The sequence below is a fragment of the Bos grunniens genome, chromosome 6 (genome assembly GCF_055505025.1).
Source record: "Bos grunniens cultivar Pamir isolate PY7600 chromosome 6, Bosgru_T2T1.0, whole genome shotgun sequence".
Lineage (NCBI taxonomy): Eukaryota > Metazoa > Chordata > Mammalia > Artiodactyla > Bovidae > Bos > Bos grunniens.
The window spans coordinates 72825923-72850404 of record NC_141170.1 but is presented as its reverse complement, the minus strand read 5'-3'; the positions used below and the strand labels follow the sequence as shown (position 1 = coordinate 72850404).

The following is a 24482-nucleotide window of genomic DNA, read 5'->3' as shown; positions in this document are numbered from 1 at the left end:
CCTAAAGCAGCTGTAACATCATTTCTCTCCCCTATCCCATTGGCAATTTGTTTTGCAGCTTATATTTATATATAAAAACCATGCCTCAGATTTCAGGATAAACCCAGGAAAAACAAGAACTAGGAAAGATTATTTCTTGTTTCCCTTTACAGATTCCTCTTCAACCAGAGAACTTCCGAACCCTCCACCCCATAAAAAGAAGAAAAAGAAAAAAGCCTGTGTCTGCATTTTTCCCCTTAGACAGAATGTTGACTTTCTTCTCTTCATTTTGACACTTTCACTTCCTTTGTTGCAAGGTGAAGTGGGCACCAGAGTCAGGGTGCCCGGGACTCTCTCTGCAGCCTTTCACATCACTTGAGCCTCCAAGAAGAATCTGTGTTAAGAGTTTCTCTTCAACATGATCGGACTGCTCTATCCAGCGTTGTCGAGGTAAGTGAATCCTCTCGTGAATTCTCGATGTCACATTGGCCATGAAAATATTTACTATGCTTTAGCTTGTGATTTATGGATCCATAAATTGCTTTTTGCCACTGCCACTTCAAGACATGGTGAACTAACCCTCTCCTCTGCCACTTCAGTCACCACCAGGAGTTTTCTTGTCACCTCCTCTCTGATGCAGCCTGAGATTACTTAGCAGAGGCTGAGGCTAGCTTCAAAGGATGAGGTTTCTATGCTCTCCCTGCCTTTGAGCAAGCAGCTCTGCTTCATAGGCCCTGCCCCCTCTTCTTATGCTTTTCTAGCTCCATACTTACTTTCCCTTACCCTAGCAGAGAAACACAAGTTTTCTGGAATCAAAGACCTATTCTTTCTAGGTGGTTTAAATTTCAGAAGCTTCCTTTTTAATAAGGTCCTCCAGAAATACATCTGTTGGTAGCTGATGCTAACCGAGTTCCTGGTTTATTTGAAAGTGGGCAGCTTTCTCTCAGTACAGTGTTGGGTTCTGCTGGAGATACAGAAGGGCCTGCAATTTACTTGCTATCCTCAAACTTATAATCTAGTTGAGACAACTGAGTGACTACTGTATACTGGGTGAAGGGTTTCTGAGCTCTGGGCCCCAGGGCAGGGATTGGGGATTGAGTTATGACAAAAGGGTCACAAATCCACAGATAGCACAAGCATTACCTGCACATTTCCATCCTCTTCTTATCCAAGTCTTTATGTGACGAATATCTGCTGAGTGTTCATATGCATGCCTGGTGGAATAATGTCTTAAGATATGTCTGTGTATTTTTCAAAAGCATTTGGATGCAGTTATAATGGATTAAATATAAATCCATTTAAAGCGTTTTCTGGGTTTGTAATGTCCTGCTGTCACTGAGTATTTTCTCAGTCAATGGATGCCAGAAATTCATTATCATTGTGGAACTACATGGAAAGAGTTAACATTTTAAAAGGTTTCCTTGATACCAGGAAACGTGGGGACTTTAAAGGAAAGCTAACACAGGTGCCTAACAATACCAGGTGTGGGGCTTGTACGAGAGTAGCTCAGAGACCTTGGCAGAAAACCTTGGAAAAGCCAGGAGGTATGGGGAGAGGCACAGAAGGCGTCAATCTTGTGTTTGAATAACCCCTACATATCAGTCTATGATCAGGAAAGGACAGTTCTCTAAATAATGCATACAAAGTCTTTCTTTTAAAATGATTTAGTGACATATTAAATTATTGTATATAATTATTATATACAACATATAACCAATAAATCCAGAACACTCAAATCTTCACTTCCCTGAACAATCCATCTAGCTCCATTTCTATAGATTAAGTTTTCAAAAGCAAAATATACTATAATTCTCCATGCCCATGGTTCTTTATACTCTCCCAAGTGCTTTCCCTACACACTGATTGAACATCACCAAATATATGAAGTGTGAATAAGACAGGAATCATTACATACTACAGCTGACATACAGCACTGTATGAGTTTACAGTGTACAGCACAATGACTTGACTTACATATCATAAAATGATGACCACAGTGTAGTGAACATCCATCATGTCATTTAGATGCAATGTTAAAGAAATAGAAAAAAATGTTTTTTCCTTGTGATGAGAACGGTTAACAACTTTGATATATCATATACAGTCGTGTAAATTACATTTATCATATTGTCCATGATATCCCTAGTGCTTATTCATTTATCTTATAACTGGAAGTTTGTACCTCTTAATTGCCTTCAGTCCATCCCCTTCCCCAACCACAAATGTGATCTCTTTTTCTATGAGTTTGTTTTTGAAATATAACTCACCGACAGCATTATGCTAGTTCCTGTTATATAACATAGTAATTCAATACTTTTAAACATTTCAAAATGATCACCATAATAAACCTAGTTACCATCTGTCACCATACAGGATATTACATAATGATTGAGTCTATTCCTCACACTGTACACAGTATCCCCTTTTCATAAAAGAAGTTGGAGTGTTTAGGAATAGGCAATGAATTATGCAGATATAAAATGGACAAGGATTAGGTAAAATTGACAGGAAAACAGATTACAAATAAACTTAAAATGATCTTGGGACATATAAACCGGAAACAGGCGGGGAAAGAAGAAGCAAGCTCAAGTCTTGTTCTTCTACTGGTCATCATCCAAGTTCTAACTAAGAAGGCCATGCTCACTTTAAATGCCGATCTCTTAAAAAGAGATATTTTAAGAGAATGCAGGAAAAAAAGTAATAAAAATATTGTTTGAAATAAATAAGAGAAAATCTAGAAAAGAAAGACCAAGAAGCAGACTGCTATATTACAGGAGAAATTAAGGGCAGCTGACAAATTCCAGTTGGCTGAACGGGATTCAAACAATTGGTCATTGCCCTTAACTGTACTTTCATGGAACCATAATTCATGTAGCCTAAAAAAAATTCTGAAAATTAAACTTTATTAGGTCTCCTTTTCAGTTCAATTCAGTCACTCAGCCATGTCCAACTCTTTGCGACCCCACGAATCGCAGCACGCCAGGCCTCCCTGTCCATCACCAACTCCCGGAGTTCACTCAAACTCACGTCCATCGAGTTGGTAATGCCATCCAGCCATCTCATCCTCCGTCGTCCCCTTCTCCTCCTGCCCCCAATCCCTCCCAGCATCAGAGTCTTTTCCAATGAGTCAACTCTTCGCATGAGGTGGCCAAAGTACTGTAGTTTCAGCTTTAGCATCATTCCTTCCAAAGAACACCCAGGACTGATCTCCTTTAGAAAGGACTGGTTGGATCTCCTTGCGGTCCAAGGGACTCTGAAGAGGTGATGCATATTTAAGTGAAAGGAGGCACTGTCAAAAGACTGGGCTTGGATTTGAATTTTGCTTTCAGCGCACATTAGCAAGCTTGATTTCTCTTAACTTCAATTGTTTCATCTCTCAACTGAGTGTGATAATACTTCTATGGCATAGTTGTCTCCAGGATTTGAGATGGAAGCAGAGCACCTGGGCTTCCCAGGTGGCACCAGTGGTAAAGAACCTGCCTGCCAACGCAGGAGGCATAAGTAACACGGGTTCAATCCCTGAGTCGGGAAGATCCCCTGGAGGAGGGCATGGCAACACACTCCAGTGTTCTTGCCTGGAGAATCCCCATGGACAGAGGAGCCTGGTGAGCTACAGTCCTCGGGGTCGCAAAGAGTCAGACACAAATGAAGCAAAAGAGCATGCATGCACGCACATAGTAGGGTACCCAGGACACAGCATAAACTCAAGCGAGGGGAGCTAGCTGGTAGTGCTGGTGTAAATTAACGTGAGTTCTCATTGCCTGAGCACTAGACTCTGAGTAAAGACCTGGGTTTGGATCCTGACTCTTTCACTTAGTAACTGTAAGATGAAATATTATTCAGGGAATTTGTATTTATTTACCCTGAAACTCTTCACTTATAAAAATGACTACAATTTCTCTTCTTACTTTTAGTTTGAGGTTCAAATGAAATTACATATGTGAAATAGCTTTTAAATGTGTGTTAGTTACTCAGTTGTGTACACTCTTTGCGACCCCATGGTCTGTCCATGGAATTCTGTAGGCAAGAATACTAGAGTGGGTTGCCATTCCCTTCTCCAGGGGATCTTCCCAACCCAAGGATCAAACCCAGGTCTCCTGCTTTGCAGAGGCAGATTCTTTGCTGTCTGAGCTACAAGGGAAACCCAGCTTTTAAATATAAATGTCATATAAAAATAGAATCCCATTGCTATTAAGTCTTTGAAAACTAATCATCTAGGTTAGAACAAATATGTCAGTATATGTATAACAAAGGTATCACCATAATAGGAACAGGGTAGAATTCTCCCTATATTTTTAGAAGTCCTAATAACAATGACAACCAAAAAAAAATTACGATCAAATTACAAGAACTGTTTAGTTAGCATAAGGGGAAATTGCTTAATTTTAAGGATGAGGAAACATTTGAACAGGCTTACATGGGTCACAACAGACTGTCCACCCCAAAGGCAGGATTACCAAGGATGATCAGCCCTCTGTCCTGGGTAGTTTATCAAAGAATCAAAGAGTCTGAAAGCTCAGAAGGGACCAGAGAGAGTTCAGCTCATCCCACTTGCTTGACTGAAGAGGAAACTGAGACCCAGAGAAGGGAAGGTACTCAGTCACCAGGACCCCAGTGAGGGGCCGTGGGGTGAGCCTGCCACCTGCTTCTGCCTTGGGCTTCTGCTCGGTGTTCTCCAGGACTACACTGTGGCTTCTGTTCAGATGCCTGCCCCACTGGCATTAAAATCTCCGCATCTGGTAAATGGGAAGGACCATGGAGTAAATTTCAAGCTGTCTGCTGAGCTAGAGGAGAAAATCGCCCTAGGATGTTTCTGCATCGGGAAGTGAAGGGCTGGAAATCCATATCTGAAGGTCCCCCCTCCTTCTGTGTTTATGATATCATCCAGGAAACATTCAAACAACATACATGGAACGAAATGTCTTGCCAGGTGGTAGCGTGTGACATATACAGACAGCCCCTGACTCACAAAGAAAGACTACAGAGATCCCATACATACAAACAGCTGCTGCCATCCGCCCGGCCCCCACCACCTTGCAGCTGTCACTGGCTGTGTAAAAAAATTAAAAAAGAAAGAAAGGGGCTAGAGAAAAAACTTGGACCACTTGCAGATTTGGCACATTCAGAGGCAGAGGACGGGAAGAAGTTGTGGAAACAGGAACCGTGTAATGGAATGGACTCTCAGGATACATTTTCAGCCATGGATGACCTGACAGCAGCCCCTCTCCCTTTGCCCTGAAAAATCTCCTCCCGGGAAGGTCTTCTCCCATCCATGCTGCCAGAAATGTTATCAATGTAGCATGTTGTCGTAAAACCTTTTTGGAAGAAAGGAAGGCAGAGAATAAATAATAATTAATTTACCGCTAGAAATCTCTTTCAAGAGTCACTGTCCTTTATAACAGTTAATAATCAAGTATCTACCTCACGGGATTGTTGGGAAGATAAAGTCAATCAATGAACTAAAAGTCCTTAGCACTGTGCCTGATAAGTGATATAACACTAAATGGTTTTAAAGGATTATTAGTAGCTCTCTTCCATTACCTTATGTAAAATAGATAGCCAATGGGAATTTGCTGTATGACTCAGAGAACTCAAACCGGTGCTCTGTAACAACCTAGAGGAAGTGAGATGGGGTGGGAGGTGAGAGGGAGGTTCAAGAGGGAGAGGAAATATGAATACCTATGGCTGATTCGTGTTGGTGTTTGGCAGAAACCAACACAACTCTGTAAAGCAATTATCCTTCAATTAAAAAATAAATTAATTTAAAATTTAAAACGACTATTATTAATAGCTTTCAGGAATTCCCTGGCAGACCAGTGGTTAGAACTCGGTACTTTCACTGTAGAAGGTGGGGGTTCAATCCCTAGTCTGGGAACTAAGATCCTGCAAGCCACATGGTGCAGACAAAAGAAAAAAATATAACTACAGTTATTCCCATTTTACAGATGCAACAACTGAGGTGTAGAGAACTTACTTTCCCTAGCCCATATAACTTTGAGGTAGAACCAGTATTCAAATCTGTCTCTAAATCCTATAATCTTAACTACTGTGCTATAAACAGCCATGTGCTTAGCACTGGTGGGTGGGGGTGAGGTGGCAGTGGAGGGATGTTAGAGCCCATCATTCATAGACTAGCAATAATTGAGGTAATTCTTGCTAATCTGTGAATTTCCTCTGGGACAACCACCATGCTCACTTGCATTCAGGAAACAGGAATTTTGACTGGTGAAGGGGGTCAAGCAGGTTATTTGGGGAAGAAAAGGGAAGACCTGGGCAAGGGACCCCAGCTGGATACTGAGTAGAAATCCTGGAGACAGAAATGACAGATAGATGGGAGAGATAGAAAAGCAGATTGGAGGGAGTCAAAGATGAACTCCAATCCGCGTGACACTCCATCTAGGTCTGACCTAGGAAAGCGGAGGAAGATTTCTATCTCCCTGTCTCCACCACCCCACCTTTCGCCCCACCCACGGCTCCAGGTAACTTAGTACTTTTGGTAGACGAGAGAAAGGTTAAATAAACTCTTGTGGGCTGGTTGGAAACATAACCCTTCCACTTCTGTTTGTAATGCATTTCTTTTGGGAAATGTATGCTGAGTTCCAAACAAATGACTTGCAATTTAATACAGTACGTGTACACTTTGGGTCTCCGAGGGCTGGGTGCTGTGCTGGGTGCTGAGAATACCAAAGGAAACACAAGGCCAGGTCCCTGGCTTTGAGCAGCCGGGAGCCCTGTCAGGGAGAGAACTGTGAGCTCCCAAGGGACAAGATGCTGAGTGTAACAGGAGAGGTGTGTTCAAAGTGCCTGGGAGCACAGAGCAAGGGAATGGTGAAACTGCTTTTAAATCAACTTTTAGAATCCAACCTCTGCAAGTTGGAAACTGCATGCAATGCATTAAAATTACGGGAAGGACACTCTTACCATTTCGTTCTGAATGAATTCTTTCAACAGAACTATTGCCTGCTGTTTTCCTGCCAAGTGGTGGTATCAATACCTGTTGGGTTTGTTTGTTTTCCTAAGAGGTTAGAGAGAAGGGTGATTTCACGGACCCTAAACTCAAACTGCTCTGATTTGAATCTGACTTCCATTTCCCAGGGCTATGCCTTGACCCTATTAGACTCAGTTTCCTTATCTGTAAAATGGGGCCAACAACAACAAAAAATACCCTAGTGTTCCTGGGAGGACTAAATATCTAGAAAGTCCATGTTTCAGAATAGAGTAAATGTTTCACTAAATCTGCCTATTGTTACCCAGATGATAGATAGGAACTTCTGACTTCAAATAACTTTATGAAGTTGTTCAAGAACTGTGTTCCTGAAAGAGTTTTAAATGATACACAGATGAGCATATTAAATTTTAATAGCATATGCTTATCGTCATATGATAGGGAGGAAATATATATAATATATCTAATGCTACATTTTAAAGATATTCTTTAACGTACTCACAGATATAGAGAACAGACTTGTGATTGCCATGAGCGGGAGGGAGAGGGGTAGACTGGAATTTGGGGAGGAATTTGGGGTTGGTTGGAGAAGGAAATGGCAACCCACTCCAATATCGTTGCCTGGAAAATCCCATGGACAGAGGAGCAAAGAGTCAGACATGACTGAGCAACTAACATACTTTGGGGTTGGTAGATGCAAACTATTACATTTAGAATAAATAAACATCAAGGTCCTACTGTGTAGCACAGGGAACTATATTCAATCTCCTGGGATAAACCATAATGGAAAAGAATATTTTTTAAAGAATGCATGTATGAGTCACTTTGCCATACAGCAGAGACTGGGACAACATTGTAAATCAACTGTACTTTGATAAAAAAAAATAAAAATTAAAAAAAATTTAAGATTGTTTTCCTTAGAATGAATAAAAATTTTAGAAAGTATATTAAGTGAAAGGAAAACTATTTAGAAAGTAATAGTCAAAATGGAGGGTTCAGGATGGGGAACACATGTATACCTGTGGCGGATTCATTTTGATATTTGGCAAAACTAATACAATTATGTAAAGTTTAAAAATAAAATAAAATTAAAAAAAAAAAAGAAAAGAAATGCAGAATATTACTTCTTCTCTTCCAAAATAAAAGTAACAAGATGACTGTGATACTTAAGTAGAGACTAGAAACAGAGGTTTCCCTTAAAATTTTTCTTTTCCTCCCACCCCCACCCCGACTGGGCATGGCTTGAATTAATTTAATTTTGTTAACTTTAAATAAAACATATTAAAACGTCTAAATTTTAAAAGGAGGGATGAGGGTGGGAACATGGCAGAAATGAGGGCCTCTCTTCCTATGTTTTCTCACTGTAATGAAATTCAACACTTTCATCTAGGACTCTGGGTGAAAACAGCATTTTCTAACGTCCCAACTAAAGAGAAAGCACATCTGAATAGTAGAAAGAATGCCTTCTGCATGCCCCCACTTTCTTGGCCCCGATTTCAATCCTGGTGGAAAAATTCCCTGAAGCCGACGACAGCTGAGTTCCTCACCCGGAATTCGATGATCAGAAAAGGAAAATGACACCCTGAGGTTCTGGGGGCCCTGGAGCAGCCTGTGATTCACACAAAGACCAGAGAGTGACCTGCCACCTGTCAATCTCCACCCCACGAGCCAAGGGAGCTGAAGTCAGAGGGGATTCAAGTTTGGAGGCGGGGCGGTGAGGGGGCTTGGGGAGGAGCCATAGAAAGAAGCAGAAGGACAGTCAGTGTCAGCTTGTACCCCGGATTTCCCCAGAATCTCAGTAGGCCTCTGGGGCACCCAGTCCCCTTTACCCCTTCTTTGTAAAAATCACCTCCAGGAAAGTCCCTCTGTCTAACACAGCAGTTGGCCTTTGAAGCCTATGAATGGTCATGGCTAGCTGGGGTTTCCCTGGGGTCAGCGTCTCCGTCTGGGTGCCTCATGATGCCATGTGTCACCTCCATTGACAGCCTTGCAGAGGACAGGTGGAGCATCTAAAGGCACACACAACCCAGGGACACTATTTGCTAGAGGCTTAGCTCATGAATTTGAGCAAACTCCAGGAGATGGTGAAGGACAGGGAAGCCTGGCGTGCTGCAGTCCACAGGGCTGCAAAGAGTCAGACACAACTGAACAACTAAATGACAGCAAATAGTTCATACCAGCCTGCATGTCCTCTCTCCTCTCTTACTCCATCCGTGGAGATGTCCGCATCTAACTGATTATGGTCACCTTCTTTCCACCAACCTGGTCACAGTCTTTACATCTCCTACCATGGAAAAGGGAAGCATAATCACAGGGCCCTCCCTGGGAGAAAAAGGTACAGAGGAAAGAGTATTCACTGAGGCATGGGCAGGGGCTTTCAGATAAATCCCTCCATTTCAGCCACAAGAATAGGATTGTTAGGTAAAACGCAGAACACTCAGGTAAGCTGGAACATCAGATAAGAAACAAATGATTTTTTTAGTAATAAGAATATCCTGTGCAATATTTAGGATATATTAATACTAAAATACTATTTTCGTTCCTCTGACATTCCAATTTAACTGGATGTCTATATTTTTATTTGCTAAATTTAGCAACCTTACTCTAAAACAACCTCAGAGACTTCCTTGGTGGTCCAATGGTTAAGAGTCAGCCTGCCGATGTGGGGGACACAGGTTCAATCCCTGCTCCCAGAAGATCCCACATGCCTCAGAGCAACTACGCTACTACTGCAACTACTGAAGCCCATAGCCTAGAGCCTGTGCTCCGCAACAGGAGATGCTATGCTAAGTCACTTCAGTCGTGTCCACCTCTGTGTGACCCCATAGACGGCAGCCCACCAGGCCCCGCCGTCCCTGGGATTCTCCAGGCAAGAACACTGGAGTGGGTTGCCATTTCCTTCTCCAATGCATGAAAGTGAAAAGTGAAAGGGAAGTCGCTCAATGGTGTTGGACTCTTAGCGACCCCATGGACTGCAGCCTACCAGGCTCCTCATCCATGCGATTTTCCAGGCAAGAGTACTGGAGTGGGGTGCCACTGCCTTCTCCGCAACAAGAGAAGCCACAGCAGGAAGAAGCCCTCGTACCGCAACTAGAGAGTAGATCTAGTTGCACGACAACTAGTGAAGACCCAGCACAGCCAAAGATAAATCAATAAGTAAGTAAATAAAAAACTCATGAGGCTGGCATTATTATTCTTACTTTAAATGTGAGGAAAATAAGCCTTTGAGAGATTACGTAACTTGCCTGAAGCTACAGTACTTACAGGTGACAGAGGTGAGATTTCAACCCAGACTCATCAATTTCAAGAGTAGTACTGGTCCCACACCAAATAGGGATCCAAGCTTTTAATGAAAAGGACGTTTGGGATGTTAATGGAGGAAACTGAGGCTTCTCTAAGAATTTGGGGGAATTCTTGGATGCCTGGCTCAAGATGTAGACAATCACTCAATAAACAGTATGTTGATGTAATGAACTGAACTATCGCCATGCTTGGTAGCTGGAAGACTCCTAAAAACCTTTCCTAAAAATGCTCCTAAGACTTGTTCTCAGTCCCAGCTCAAGTCCTCCTTCAACACCACCCTTCAGCGCCTGAAGGGAGCACTTCACCCCATGTGTATAGGCAGTGGAAGATGAGGTCATGGGACACAGCTCCAAGAGAAGCTTTGAGTCGTGTTACATCCATTTAATACATGGAGGAAACCCACAGGACTGAAGAAACTGGCTGGCCCAAAGAATAAACCAGTCGTCTCTTGGCCGGACAACCTACAAAGCTCAGCGTGTGGAGTCCAGTCACCTTGCTTGAACCAGGCTGCCTCACCACAACTTGAAAACATCTGTCTTCACTTTCATTAACATTATTTTAGGGGAGCAGGGGCCATGGGGATAAGAAGAGGGAAGGGCTGTCCTGCTAGAACTCTTTTTAATCTGAAGATGAGATCCATCAGCAGATGCAAGGCTCTTTCAGCCTCATTTCTTTCTTAGTTTCTATGAATCTGCAGACAGGAATCCAGACAGAATGCATGTAGCTCATAGGTGCCCACAAACCTCCGGTCCCAAGGAAAATTGCTGTGGCTCTGTCTGTAGGAGAACATCGCCCAGTCCTCATCTAAGTCTCAGTGTTTTCCTCCAGATCCTCCCTGCAGGAGCTGTGGCAGATAAAGTGTAGTAAGGGTTAAAAAAAAAAGGTATTGAAAGAAAATGCGGACCCAAGTCCACTACCACCAGGACTTTGACTACTTTATAATCATTTTCTTTCCTGACAATCAAAGCAGTAAACGCTCACTGTAGAAACGTTTGAAAATGCTGAAAAGGCTAAAACTACCCAACATTGCATCATGCAGAGCCCTGCTGCTGCTGCTGCTGCTGCTAAGTCACTTCAGTCGTGTCCAACTCTGTGCGACCCCATAGACTGCAGCCCACCAGGCTCCTCCATCCCTGGGATTCTCCAGGCAAGAACACTGGAGTGGGTTGCCATTTCCTTCTCCAATGCATGAAAGTCAAAGGTGAAAGTGAAGTCGCTCAGTCGTGTCCGACTCTTAGCGACCCCATGGACCGCAGCCTACCAGGCTCCTCCGTCCATGGGATTTTCCAGGCAAGAGTACTGGAGTGGGGTGCCACTGCCTTCTCCGATGCAGAGCTATAATCTGTCCTAAAATTGTGGTGTATTTTCTAAGGATCTGTGTCCATATGATAAATGTAATTGATCTCAGACTTCATATGTGACTTTATTTCCACTTTTTTTAACCTAACAAATCATAGACACTTCTCTCAACACTATTAAAGGCTCTCTGAAGGATCTTTAAAACTTTTGATGAATCCTTAATAGATGCGTTTAAAATGGTCATAGGTAATTTAATTATTCTCCTCTTGTTAAACATTTAGAATGTTTCCAGTGTTGTCCCTAATTGAAACAACATATCAGTGAACATATTCACATACTTTGTTTCTTAATTGTTATTGAAGTATTAATGTTGTTTAGTCGCTAAGTCGTGTCCTATGTATAGTTGATTTAAAATGTTGTGTTAGTTTCTGGTGTACAGTAAAGAGATTTATATATATATATATTTCAGATTCTTCTCCATTTAGGTTATTGCAAGATGTTGAGTTAGTTTTCTGTACTATACAGTAAGTCCTTGTTGAGTTCCCTGTGCTATACAGTAAATACTTGGTTTCACATGTTTTTATCAGATTTTTGGCACCTGTTCCCTCAAGTCTGGAATCTAATATAAAACGGCATCTAATTTGATCCAAAGATATGTTATCTTATCATGTTTTCTGCTTTACCATGCTCTACAAAAGGCTATGCCTTCCAGAGGCCCCACCAGCTGACCTAGTTGGAGAACCACAATGGTCAATTACACAATAAGAATGACCTGGTCCCTTGTTGAAATCCAAATAAAGGGATTCCTACACAGCAGGAAATCTTAGTGACAGCATCCCCTCACCCGCCACCTCCCTTAACTCAGGCCATGGTGTACAAGAGAGAGAGAGGGACAGAGGGAGAGAGGAGAGAGAGAGAATCCCAAGGATGATTTTCAGAGAAACCACCACACGATGTGATTCCACGGGGAACATGACGATAAAAGTCCTCAGAACTATGCCGCTTGGTATTTTAACAGAACCGTTGCTTGCTGATTTAGTTAATGATAATGTTGGGTTCCAAATTTGCTCTAAAAGGGAGTCTTAAGTGTTCTCCACTTGGACAGGACTGGCTTAAAAATAAACAAATAAGTTATATAAGTCCAAATTTTGGAGGATCGGGTTTTGGAAGCCAAGACTCTGGTGTAGGATTAAAGGGGCCTGCCTCACATCTCGTGGTTGGGCCTCACGTGCCGCCTGCAGGGTGGAGCAGCTAAGAAGCGTTCCAGCTGTCCCCAAAATCCAGCCTCTAATTTGAGCACCAACACCCACAAGGAACTCAGGCAGGGTGCACCCCATGGCTCCTAGGAGGCACACTTGGTGCTTAAAAGACAGCGAAGAGAAATAAAAGAAGCAAGCATGACCACCAGTAGATGATGACAGACTTCTTTTTCTTTACTCTCCTCCAACGTCAGATGTTTTGAAAGGCTCACGGGTGCTATTTAAGAGCTATCATCTTCCACTCGAGAGTTGGCTGCATCTGGGTAGGAAATGAAGTGACTACTATGTGTTGCCTTTTTAAAGTGGTCAAGGCACCTCCAGGAAGAAAGATGTCAGGGTCTGCAAAACTTACCAGTGTGGCTGGAGCCGTCCTTTGGGTCCAGCTGTGGGAGACACTGCAAGGGACAAAAGAAACCCAATGCTCTGGTGGGGTCCTGAGTCTTCCATGCATTCCAAGAATGATACGAATGTGTGAAATGTCACAAATGAGTCCATTCATTCACATATTAATGTCACAGAAGTATTAAGAGCTAAGTAAGTGAAAGGCACTGAGGGTCTAAAGGTTAAAGATACAGTAGACTAGGTTCAGCCCTCAGATTGCTTGTTGTAGTTGAGGAGAATAGCTGTGTTCACAAATAGCCAGAAAATGCTACATACCCATCACCATCGTTGATGTAGACCAAGGATGTACATGGGCCAGCAATACAATGCAACAGCACTACTCAGTTCTAACCAAGTAACTGGCTTCCTGAAACCCAGCCCCAGAGTGGCTGGAGCTTCATATTTTCCAAAGCAGGAAAATGCACCTTTTTTTTGTAAAATATCCTGATTTGTTCAAGTTGGCTAAATTTTTTAAACTATGCAAACTAAACAAAACATACCTATACGCTGGACCAGGGCAAGCCACCAAGGTGAACCTCTGAAGCAGACTACATTTGCTAATATGGACATAGGGACATATACCTACCCTTATGAAAAAAAAGCACTTTATACAAGCCATATATATAATATGATCACATTTTTATTGCAAAACCATGTATTTACACACAGAAAAAAATGGAAGTCTACATCGAATGTTAGTAGATACTCTGGTTGGCAAGATTACAAGTGATTTTTTTCCCCCTCTCTTTGTTTTTCTGTTTAAGTGAAATTTTTACAATGGGCATGCATGACTTCAATAATCAGAATTTTCAACAAAATTTGAAAGTTTCCAGAAAAGACCCAAGTGCTTTTAGATTAGTAGAGATAAAATATGAAAGCCTTAAAAAATAAGAAAAACTTAAAAAGAATAAGAATTAATGAGAAATATTAAGAATAATAAAACCCAAGTGATAAAGAAATAAATTATCTACATTGGGCATTTACACTGGTGCAGGAGGAAGGATACTCACAATGGAGTTTACAGGCATTATCTTTCTTATTCTTCAAAACTTCAAAACTTCAAAACTAATGGTACTAGTGTTATTCCCATGCACCGGGAAAACGATGAGGCTTAGAAAGCCTAAGTAACTTGTCCAAGGTCACACAGCATAGAACTAGAATTCAAAACCCAGGTCATCAGCCTCCAGAGGCTGCATGTTAGCCTGACCTTAAGTATGAGATCCCCAGAAGCAAAGTAAGGGAGGAAAATCAGGGACATGGGGGTCTTTGATCAGGCCTTGAAGACCCAGAAAGAGTTCACACCCTAGATATAGAAAAGAAACAATATTACCAAAGAAGTAGAGATGATACCAGGGTATAAAAAGATTTTAAACTTAATAAAGTAAGGATAGTAGGCTGGAGAAGACAGAAGAGTCCTACGGACCTAATGCCAGGCTAAGGAATTAGACTTTATTTACAATCAGTGGCAGCCATTGATGTTTCTAGCACAGAAATAAGATGGGTGCCATGCCAAGACCGCCATTAACAAAATTTCACAGACTGGGTGGTTTCTACAACAGAAATCTGTTTCTCACAGTTCTGGAGGCTTGAAGCCCAGGATCAAGGTGTTGGCAGGTTTGGTTTCTCCTGGGGGCCCTCCCCTTGGTGTGCAGGCGGCCGCCTTCTCACTGTGTCTTCCCGTGACCTTCCTCTGGTGTCTCAGCGTCCTCTTCTTATAAGGACACCAGTCAGTTTGTGTTAGTGCCCACCCTGATGGCCTCACTTAAACTTGTTTCCTCTGTAAAGGCCCTGTCTCCTAACACAGTCCCATTCTGAGGCACTGGGGGTCAAGACTTCAACATGTGAATCTGAGGGGGAACCCAATTCAGCCTGTAATAAATGATGATGCAAAAAGAGCACTGACCTTGGAGAGTCAGAAGCCCTGAGTCTGAACGTTGCCAATACCCCTTATTATTAGATGCGGGACCTTGCCCCTCATTCATTAAATTAAAAAAAAGCAGCTGATACAGTTTGTCTGCACTGCAAGGTTGTAGTAAGGCTGAAATGAAATAATTAATGTATTTTTAATGCATCCTGCCACCCATTTTAAACATTTAGGGCCCCTACTGTAACAAAATGCATTTATATTTGAATTTTAATCTATAATTCTGAATTAATAAACATTTGTTGACTATCTGTAATGTGGAACATGCTGGCATCAATGAATTTCCCAGACCTCATTTAATCCTCACAATCTCACTGGTTTGGAAACAGACCGCCTCCTAATACAATCACCCTGAGGGTTTGAATGTAACAAATGAATGCGGTGTGCATATATTCAGACCATAGCAATGATGTCATCTATTTTCTATCCATTTTTTTTCAGTACAAAGATAGCTCAATGTGAGCTATGCTCTGGAACCCTAAAAATGCCTCAGTGGAAAATGTGTTCTTAATTGTTGCTAAGATTCTTCTCCTGATTTTCCTGCAGCTCGAACTCCATGTGGCCAATCCAATTTCAGCACAAGGACACATCCAAGCCCAGTCAAAATAGCCCTGCATGCATGCATGCATGCTATGTCGCTTCAGTCATGTCTAACTCTTTGTGGCCCTGTGGACTGCAGCCTGCCAGGCTCCTTTGTCCATGGGATTCTCCAGACAAGAATACTGAAGTGGGTTGCCATGCCCTCCTCCAGGGGATCTTCCCGACCCAAGACTGAACCCCTGTCTCTTACATCTCCTCCATTGGCAGGCGGATTCTTTACCACTACCGCCACTTGGGAAGCCCCAGGAGATTTTTAAAGTATATTTTATTTATTTATTTATTTATTTTTTAATTTTAAAATTGTTTATTTTCCAGTTTTTTTTTTTTTTTTAATTAAAAAAATTTCAGGTATACACGTGCTCCCCATCCTGAACCCTCCTCCCTCCCCCCTCCCCATACCATCCCCCTGGGCCGTCCCAGCGCACCAGCCCCAAGCATCCAGCATCGTGCACTGAACCTGGACTGGCATCTTGTTTCATACATGACATTTCACGTGTTTCAATGCCATTCTCCCAAATCTTCCCACCCTCTCCCTCTCCCACAGAGTCCATAAGACTGCTCCATACATCAGTGTCTCTTTTGCTGTCTCATATAGAGGGTTATCATTACCATCTTTCTAAATTCCATATATATGCGTTAGTATACTGTATTTATGTTTTTCCTTCTGGCTTACTTCACTCTGTATAATAGGCTCCAGTTTCATCCACCTCATTAGAACTGATTCAAATGTATTCTTTTTAATGGCTGAGTAATACTCCATTGTGTATATGTACCACAGCTTTCTTATATAAAAAGTATATTTTAAATCTCTGATTTGCATCTTTGAAAAGAAAATTTGAGAGGATCCAATTCTTAGCCCCCCCAGCAATTCTGGTCATTCCTAAGTTGTCCAAAACTCAATGCTGCTGCTTCCATGCTTCTATCTGTACCTTAGACCACAAAGATGATCCTCTCCTCTCACACTTGTCCTCAACTCTCCCAATTTTTTTTATTATTTCTTTCTTTCTTATAGGACAGGGGACAGGGAATAATCAGGGCGCAAGGTCATATTAATAATTGTCTACCCCATTACACACAGACATGCCTCTTCAATGCTGCAAAGAGTACCGGACACTAGCATGACTCTTTTTAAACCAAAGCTTGTTTTTCCACTTCAGTGCTATCTCCCGATGCTCCCAACAACTCAGACAATTACGAGGCAATTTAGTCTTTGCAGGGAAAAAATAAATGAGATTTTGGGAAATTTCTCTAACAGATTTAAGGCTGGTTAGTGGTGTTGGCACTGGCTGATCCCCGCATCCTTCTTAGCAGGACTCATAGCCAGTGCTTTTCTCCCCAGAACAAGCTACAGCTCTGCAGTGCCCTATATAATATTAAGGACATTGAAATGTCCTAGAGATGCCCCAAAGTAATTTTCACTTTCCCAGAAAGCATAGTAATAGATACCCATCTATCTCTAAATGCAGGACTTTTTTTTTAAAGAGTTATGTTGTCTAGGGGAGAGGGGGGATTGGTTTTTTTCAGGAGAGGGTTGTATTTTTAAAGCAGTTTTCCTTTTGCAAAGTGGCAAATTTCCTAACGTATTTTTTACCCTCCAAGTTCTTGCAACCTTTTTTGACATCCTCTCCCTGTGTCAAATGGCAAGCCCAATGGAAGTCATTTGGAAGGCAGGGGCAGATGGCAGAAAAATAGTTTCTTCCCTCAACTGCTCTGTCTGGGTAATTTGTTTTCCTCACTGATGTAAAGGAAACCATACAAGTGCTTTGCCCACTCCAAACCTCTGAAACTGGAGTTATGAGGTCGTACAGAGGAGGCCAGGAAAAATAGTTTTTGGGGTGGTTTGATGCTTTCTGAGGCCTTTTACTAGTGACCTGCAATACTAATTACCCAGCCTTCCTGTCTGAATAAGACATTTAGATGATGATTCACGGCTGTGGAAGCCAGCGTCAATAAACAGGCCGTTGAAATTCAACTCTTGCATCTCAAAACTGGATTCTCTGGACCCTCACAGGCAAATCCAATATACTTGTAATCCAGACAAGTGTTGGGTGTAGGAAAAAGAGCGTGAAGTACCAGGTACATTGGGGAGAAAGCAGTCTGATGGTGGCCCACCATGGGCACTGAGAATAGAACCATTTCTCTCTGCCCTGGTTCCACCATTCATTAGCTAAGTGACATTTAGCAAGTCATTTAATCTCTCTGTGCCTCAGTTTTCTCATCTGTAATATGTGGATAATCACAGTACTTACCTAACAGGGTTTTACGAGACTAAAGTAAGTTACATTTGGAAAGCAATTAGAAGAGTGCCTGGTACATAGTGAGTGCTATCTGTGTGTGTGATAAATATACTTGGAAAAAATGGTCATAATAACCAATCAAGCAGAGCTATCTGAGGGTGATACTGGCTAACTGTGCCCTGCAGATCTGACCCTCTCTTTCCTGCTGAATGAGCCTGAGTGGGACCCACTGACGTCACAGCTGAGCAGCCCTTCACAGGCAATTCAAGAAGTAGGCCAGTGGGACACTCGGGTCTAGCCATGGCCATCTGCTTTCACAGGCCTGCTAACATCCACTCAGAAATTGTCAGAAGACTTCAAATTTTTTCACTCTAATACTCCCCAAAAATGAAAACTACACCTCTGCACACATTCTTACTTACTTACCATTTCAATTTAAGATTAAATGATTGAAAAAAATTCCCTAACTAGTATATTATAAAAATGAATGTTTGAAAACAGTTGCATCACTATTTTAAATGAATCCCTTGGAGTTATCCCCCCAGCAATACCCTAGAATATGCCACCCACTATCACTCATTTAAAGAGACACAAATAAGCTTTTCTTTCACACTAAAGATTCTACATTGTTCCTGTATCTCCCTGAACAGCTATTTCTATTTCTCTTCCTTCTCAGAATTTTTATCTTAACATTTTTTATAAGTTATGTTATGCATTTGCAACACACATATGAATATTTTTTCCTCTGGCCACCAAACTCTAAATGTAAACAACAACAAAAAAATATTTTTAATCCTTCCAGATCTAAGGGTTACAAGTTATTCATGGTACACAATTGATCAAAACATCAATATATTTTAACTTTTGGTATATAATCATAATACTAAAAATAATTTTTAATGCATCTCAATGAAACGGGTGGAGATATTTTCCCCCACTTACTTTCTCATATTCAGGAATGACTATTTATTACAAATGACAGAGGATGAGATGGCTGGATGGCATCACCGACTGGATGGACATGCGTTTGAGCAAGCTCCAGGAGTTGGTGAAGGACAGGGAAACCTGGCGTGCTGCAGTCCACGGGGCCTCAAAGAGTCGGACACGACTGAGCGACTGAACTGAACTGATTTATTACAATAAGAGAGAGAATGTTTAGAATTATTTCTATCCTTATTTTCCTGTCTCATAGATGTGACCACTGACATCTTTTATTCACATTTAAAAGGAGATAGAAAGGGAAGGAGTCTCTCTAAAATGCTGACACTCAATTCTTTGAACTCCCTCTGAATTGTATACCGAAGACACAATGGAATTCTAAGGCATCTATCACTTTGATTAGGGCCTCTTCCAATTTTGTTGAAAGGAAATAATTGGAAACCATCTGACTTGAGAAAATATTCATTATTCAGTCCTCAATGTCTCATTCTGTGTTCTATACCAGAAAGGCCAAACCTTTTAAATTACCATTATCTTAACCTGTTATCCTTATCTGATACTTAGAGGTACTTTCATTATTTTGTCTCAGTAAGAGTTGAGAAAAGCAAAATACCTATTTCCATACATCTTTCTGAGTTCAGTTCAGTTCAGTCGCTCAGTTGTGCCCGACTTTGTGACCCCATGGACTGCAGCATGCTGGGCTTCCATACCCGTCACCAACTCCCAAAGTTTACTCAAACTCATGTCCATTGAGTCAGTGATGCCATCCAACCATCTCATCCTTGCCCGACTTTGTGACCCCATGGACTGCAGCATGCTGGGCTTCCATACCCGTCACCAACTCCCAAAGTTTATTCAAACTCATGTCCACTGAGTCAGTGATGCCATCCAACCATCTCATCCTCTGTTGTCCCCTTCTCCTCCTGCCTTCAATCTTTCCCAGCATCAGGGTCTTTTCAAATGAGTCAGTTCTTTGCATCAGGTGGCTAAAGTATTGAAGTTTCAGCTTCAGCATCAGTCCTTCCAATGAATATTCAGGACTGATTTCCTCTAGGATGGACTGGTTGGATCACCCTGCTGTCCAAGGGACTCTAAAGAGTGTTCTCCAACACCACAGTTCAAAAGCATCAATGCCTCGTCACTCAGCTTTCTTTTGTAGTCCAACTCTCACATCCATACACAACCACTGGAAAAACCATAGCTTTGACTAGACAGACCTTTGTTAACAAAGTAATGTCTCTGCTTTTTAATATGCTGTCTAGGTTGGTCATAACTTTTCTTCCAAGGAGTAAGTGTCTTTTAATTTTATGGCTGCAGTCACCATAGGCAGTGATTTTGGAGCCCCCAAAAATAAAGTTTGTCACTGTTTCCATTGTTTCCCCATCTATTTGCCATGAAGTGATGGGACCAGATGCCATGGTCTTAGTTTTCTGAATGTTGATGAGTTTTAAGCCAACTTTTCCACTCTCCTCTTTCATCAACAGACTCTAGTTTTTCTTCGCTTTCTGCCATAAGTGTGGTGTCTTCTGCATATCTGAGGTTATTGATATTTTTCCCAGCAATCTTGATTCCAGCTTGTGCTTCATCCAGTCCAGCATTTCTCATGATGTACACTGCATATAAGTTAAATAAGCAAGGTGACAATGTACAGCCTTGATGTACTCCTTTCCCAATTTGGAACCAGTCTGTTGTTCCATGTCCAGTTCTAACTGTTGCTTCTTGACCTGCATACAAATTTCTCAGGAGGCAGATCAGGTGGTCTGATATTCCCATCTCTTTAAGAATTTTCTACAGTTTGTTGTGACCCACACAGTCAAAGGCTTTGGCATAGTCAATAAGGTAGAAGCAGATGTTTTTCTAGAACGCTCACTTTTTCAATGATCCAACGGATGTTAGCAATTTGATCTCTGGTTCTTCTGCCTTTTCTAAATCTAGCTTGAACATCTAGAAGTTCACAGTTCACATACTATTGAAGCCTGGCTTCGAGAATTTTGAGGATTACTTTGCTAGCGTGTGAGATGAGTGCAATTGTGTGGTAGTTTGAGCATTCTTTGGCATTGCCTTTCTTTGGGATTAGAATGAAAACTGACCTTTTCCAGTCCTGTGGCCACTACTGAGTTTTCCAAATTTGCTGGCATATTGAGTGTAGCACTTTCATAGCATCATCATCTTTCAGGATTTGAAATAGTTCAACTGGAATTCCATCACCTCCACTAGCTTTGTTCCTAGTGATGCTTCCTAAGGCCCACTTGACTTTGAATTCCAGGATGTCTGGCTCTAGGTGAGTGATCACACCATCGTGATTATCATGATTATCTTTTAGAGTAGAACCACTTTAATGCTTTTATCTTGCTGTGTGCCTAAGTTAAATTTTTGTCAAAATCTTGGAGCCTCAAATTGGCTCATGCAACTGATGTGCTTAATCATTCAGTCGTCTCCAACTCCTTGCAACCCCATGGACTGTAGCCCACCAGGCTCCTCTGTCCATGGGGATTCTCCAGGCAAGAATACTTCATGGAGTGGGTTGCCATGGCCTTCTCCAGAGGATCTTCCCAACCCAGGGATCGAACTCATGTCTCCCACATTGCAGGCAGATTCTTTACCATCTGAGTCACGAGGGAAGCCCCATGCAACTGATGTTTCATCATAAAACCTAAGTGTCAAACCAATCAGCCAAATTAGATGTATTTCTTGCCTTTTAAAGTGTGACTTTCTTTTTTAATTAAACTAAGTATCTTATATTCATTTTGGAGGATATTATAAAAACTACAGCGAAATAAATTATGGAATGCATCACATGAAATAGACTCCTAAAAAGAAGCCAACTTTATGTTGATTAGATTAGATATAATTAATTTTAAAGCAAGGGTAAAACAGAATAATAATGCTGTTTCTCATTATTTTATTTGCAGTAAAATGGCATACTATTTTACTAAAATTGTGTTATTTATGGAGCCAGAAATATGACAGAAGGCATATCTCTTTCCAAAGCAGGGTAAATGTGTGCTCTAACTCTGATGTGTGGCTTGGGGATTAATTAAATAGCAATTATGTTTAAAAATCAGAAACAATTTCATTGATTTCATTAGGCCTCATGCTCAAACTTCTCTGTTTAAGTTATATAATAGGAAAACAATATGTATCTGTATACTACTGAAACTAATCAGGTCAGCATGTATCATAATCCAAAGTATTCATACTAGGTAAGAAATCCATACATGATTTTATAAAATCAGTTCTAACCACCTCATGGAATAGCATACACAATATCTGAAAAACACTATCTAAAATTTCTATCTGCAGGTTTTATGCAGTATATCATGGAAATCTTGGTAGTTCCAGAAAATATACCAGCTGCATCTATTAAGAGCATCACTAACTAGCCTAGACAGCTCAACTGTTGTCAGGCACATTCTCTTCTAGCTAATTACAATTCCTAGGGATGAAAATCAGACTTTCCTTAAACACACAAAGTCTCACAACACATACGCACACACTTTGCCATTAATAATTAAATTCAACCACAGGGGGGAAAAAAGGATTATAGGATACTCATCCATCAGATAATAATGGACATTATTTTAATGAGCACTTACTATGTGCTGCTCACTGTTCAAAGTTATTGACATATACTAGCATTCTGAAGGAGATCAGCCCTGGGATTTCTTTGGAAGGAATGATGCTAAAGCTGAAACTCCAGTACTTTGGCCACCTCATGCAAAGAGTTGACTCATTGGAAAAGACCCTGATGCTGGGAGGGATTGGGGGCAGGAGGAGAAGGGGACAACAGAGGATGAGATGGCTGGATGGCATCACTGACTCGATGGACATGAGTCTGGGTGAACTCCGGGAGTTGGTGATGGACAGGGAGGCCTGGCGTGCTGCGATTCCTGGGGTCGCAAAGAGTCGGACATGACTGAGCGACTGATCTGATCTGATCTGAGCACCTAGTTGGTCTTTACAGCAACCTTATGAAGTGAGTCTACTTGACATTTCCATTACCAGATGAGGAAATGGACACTCAGAGGCCACAGGACTGACAGCTGGGGAAGGCAGTGCGCACACTCAGGGTGCCTGTCCCCAGAGCTCAGGCTAACTATCACACACACTGCCTCTCTAGAACATGAGTCCATTTCAAATTACTTCTGTTCCACAGCTAACCACAGTGGAAAGCAAAACAAAGACATTCCCCCACAAAGATGTCCATGCCCTAATCTCCAGAACCCATGAATATATGGCAGAAGGGACCTTGCAGGTGTGATTAGGTTAAGGATACTGAGATGACAAGAATACCCTGGATTATCCAGATGGGTGAAATATCATCACAAGTGAAGGGGAGGCAGAAGAGTTAGAGTCAGAGATGTGATGATGGAGTCAGAAGTCAGAGTGATGCAATTGCTGGCTTTGAAAATGGAGGAAGGGTCCACAAGGCAAGGAATATAAACATCATCTAGAAACAGGAAAAGGCAAGAAAACAGATTCACCACTATAGCATTCAGAAAGGAGCACAGCCCTGCCAACATGTGATTTTATCTACATAAGACCCATCAGACTTCTGACCTCTTGAACTGCAAAATAAAAAAATGTATGTTGTTCTAAGCCTCTAAGTTTGTGGTAAGTTATTACAGTAGCAATAGGAAACTGATACAATCACAAGAAAAATGCACTGATAAGAGGAGGGTATGAACATTCAAAACCCATTTTATACAAGCTGATTGCAGCAACATGCTTGCTGCCCAAATAAAACCAGGAAATACGTTTGAGCTGCTAAGAAGCAACAAACAAGTTCTTGCTTCCGTATTGAAAATGAAGGTGCCTCTTATCTCAGTTTTGGAATAAGTAAAGATTATCCACAGAGACGCTTTTTCATTTTTACTTTTACAAGATTGACTCTGGTGGTTCTTTGAATTTCCCCCGCCCCGACCCCCCCTTTTTAGTTGTTTCAGTGTCAATTTTTCACTAGAAGGTTTTTTTAAAAAACTTTCCCTTCCTGAGCATTTTTCCACTGGGTTTGAGCCCTAACTCTGCCATTTAACTCGATCCAGAACACTGGCATTATTATAATTGCTGGTATAATAAATCATGTAACTATTACTCTGTGTTCAAAGTAAGCACCTTCTTGGCTCTTATATAATTGCTGTTTCTACTGTCAGATGGTCCTCCTGGCACTCAATTCCACCCAGCAGCCAGGGTGAGATTTTTACTCCAGAAATCTGACAGTGTCCTTCCTGTCCTCAAATTTTTTCCATGACTCCTTTCACGCTCAGAATGGAGGGCAGACTAAATCTTATGACCAGCACCCCTTGTGATAACCACCCCCTGCCCCATGCCCTATTGCCCTACTATCTCACAACCTCACCTGGCATCTCTCTCCAGCCCTCTCCTGAGCTCCAGCCCTACCAAGCTATTAGCGTTCCAAAACCCAGCAGGTTCTCTCAAGCCTCCGTAACTTGCATCTTCTGCTTCCTGTCCCTATGGCAACAGTCACTCCTTTTTGTTGCTCAGTCACTAATTCCTGTCCGACTCTTTGCCACCCCATGGACTGCAGCACGCCAGGCTTCCCTATCCTTCACTATCTCCCGGAGTTTGCTCAAACTCATGTCCCTTGAGTTGGT

General features: G+C 41.7%; 1 protein-coding gene across 5 annotated transcripts in view; it reads left to right on the top strand.

Moving 5' to 3' along the window:
• Window positions 1-220: 220 nt before the first annotated feature.
• RBPJ (recombination signal binding protein for immunoglobulin kappa J region) overlaps window positions 221-24482 on the top strand; it is a 242818-nt gene continuing 218556 nt past the window's right edge. Inside the window, exon 1 of one of the 5 annotated variants that reach the window (XM_086406221.1) lies at window positions 221-429. Coding sequence is in view for 2 of the 5 variants with exons in the window: in XM_086406228.1 (XP_086262354.1) it covers window positions 398-429 (32 nt within the window). In the remaining 3 variants the exon portion in view is untranslated. The remainder of the gene's footprint in view (window positions 430-24482) is intronic. The other 4 variants (XM_086406233.1, XM_086406228.1, XM_086406232.1 and 1 more) reach the window with 4 other exon arrangements.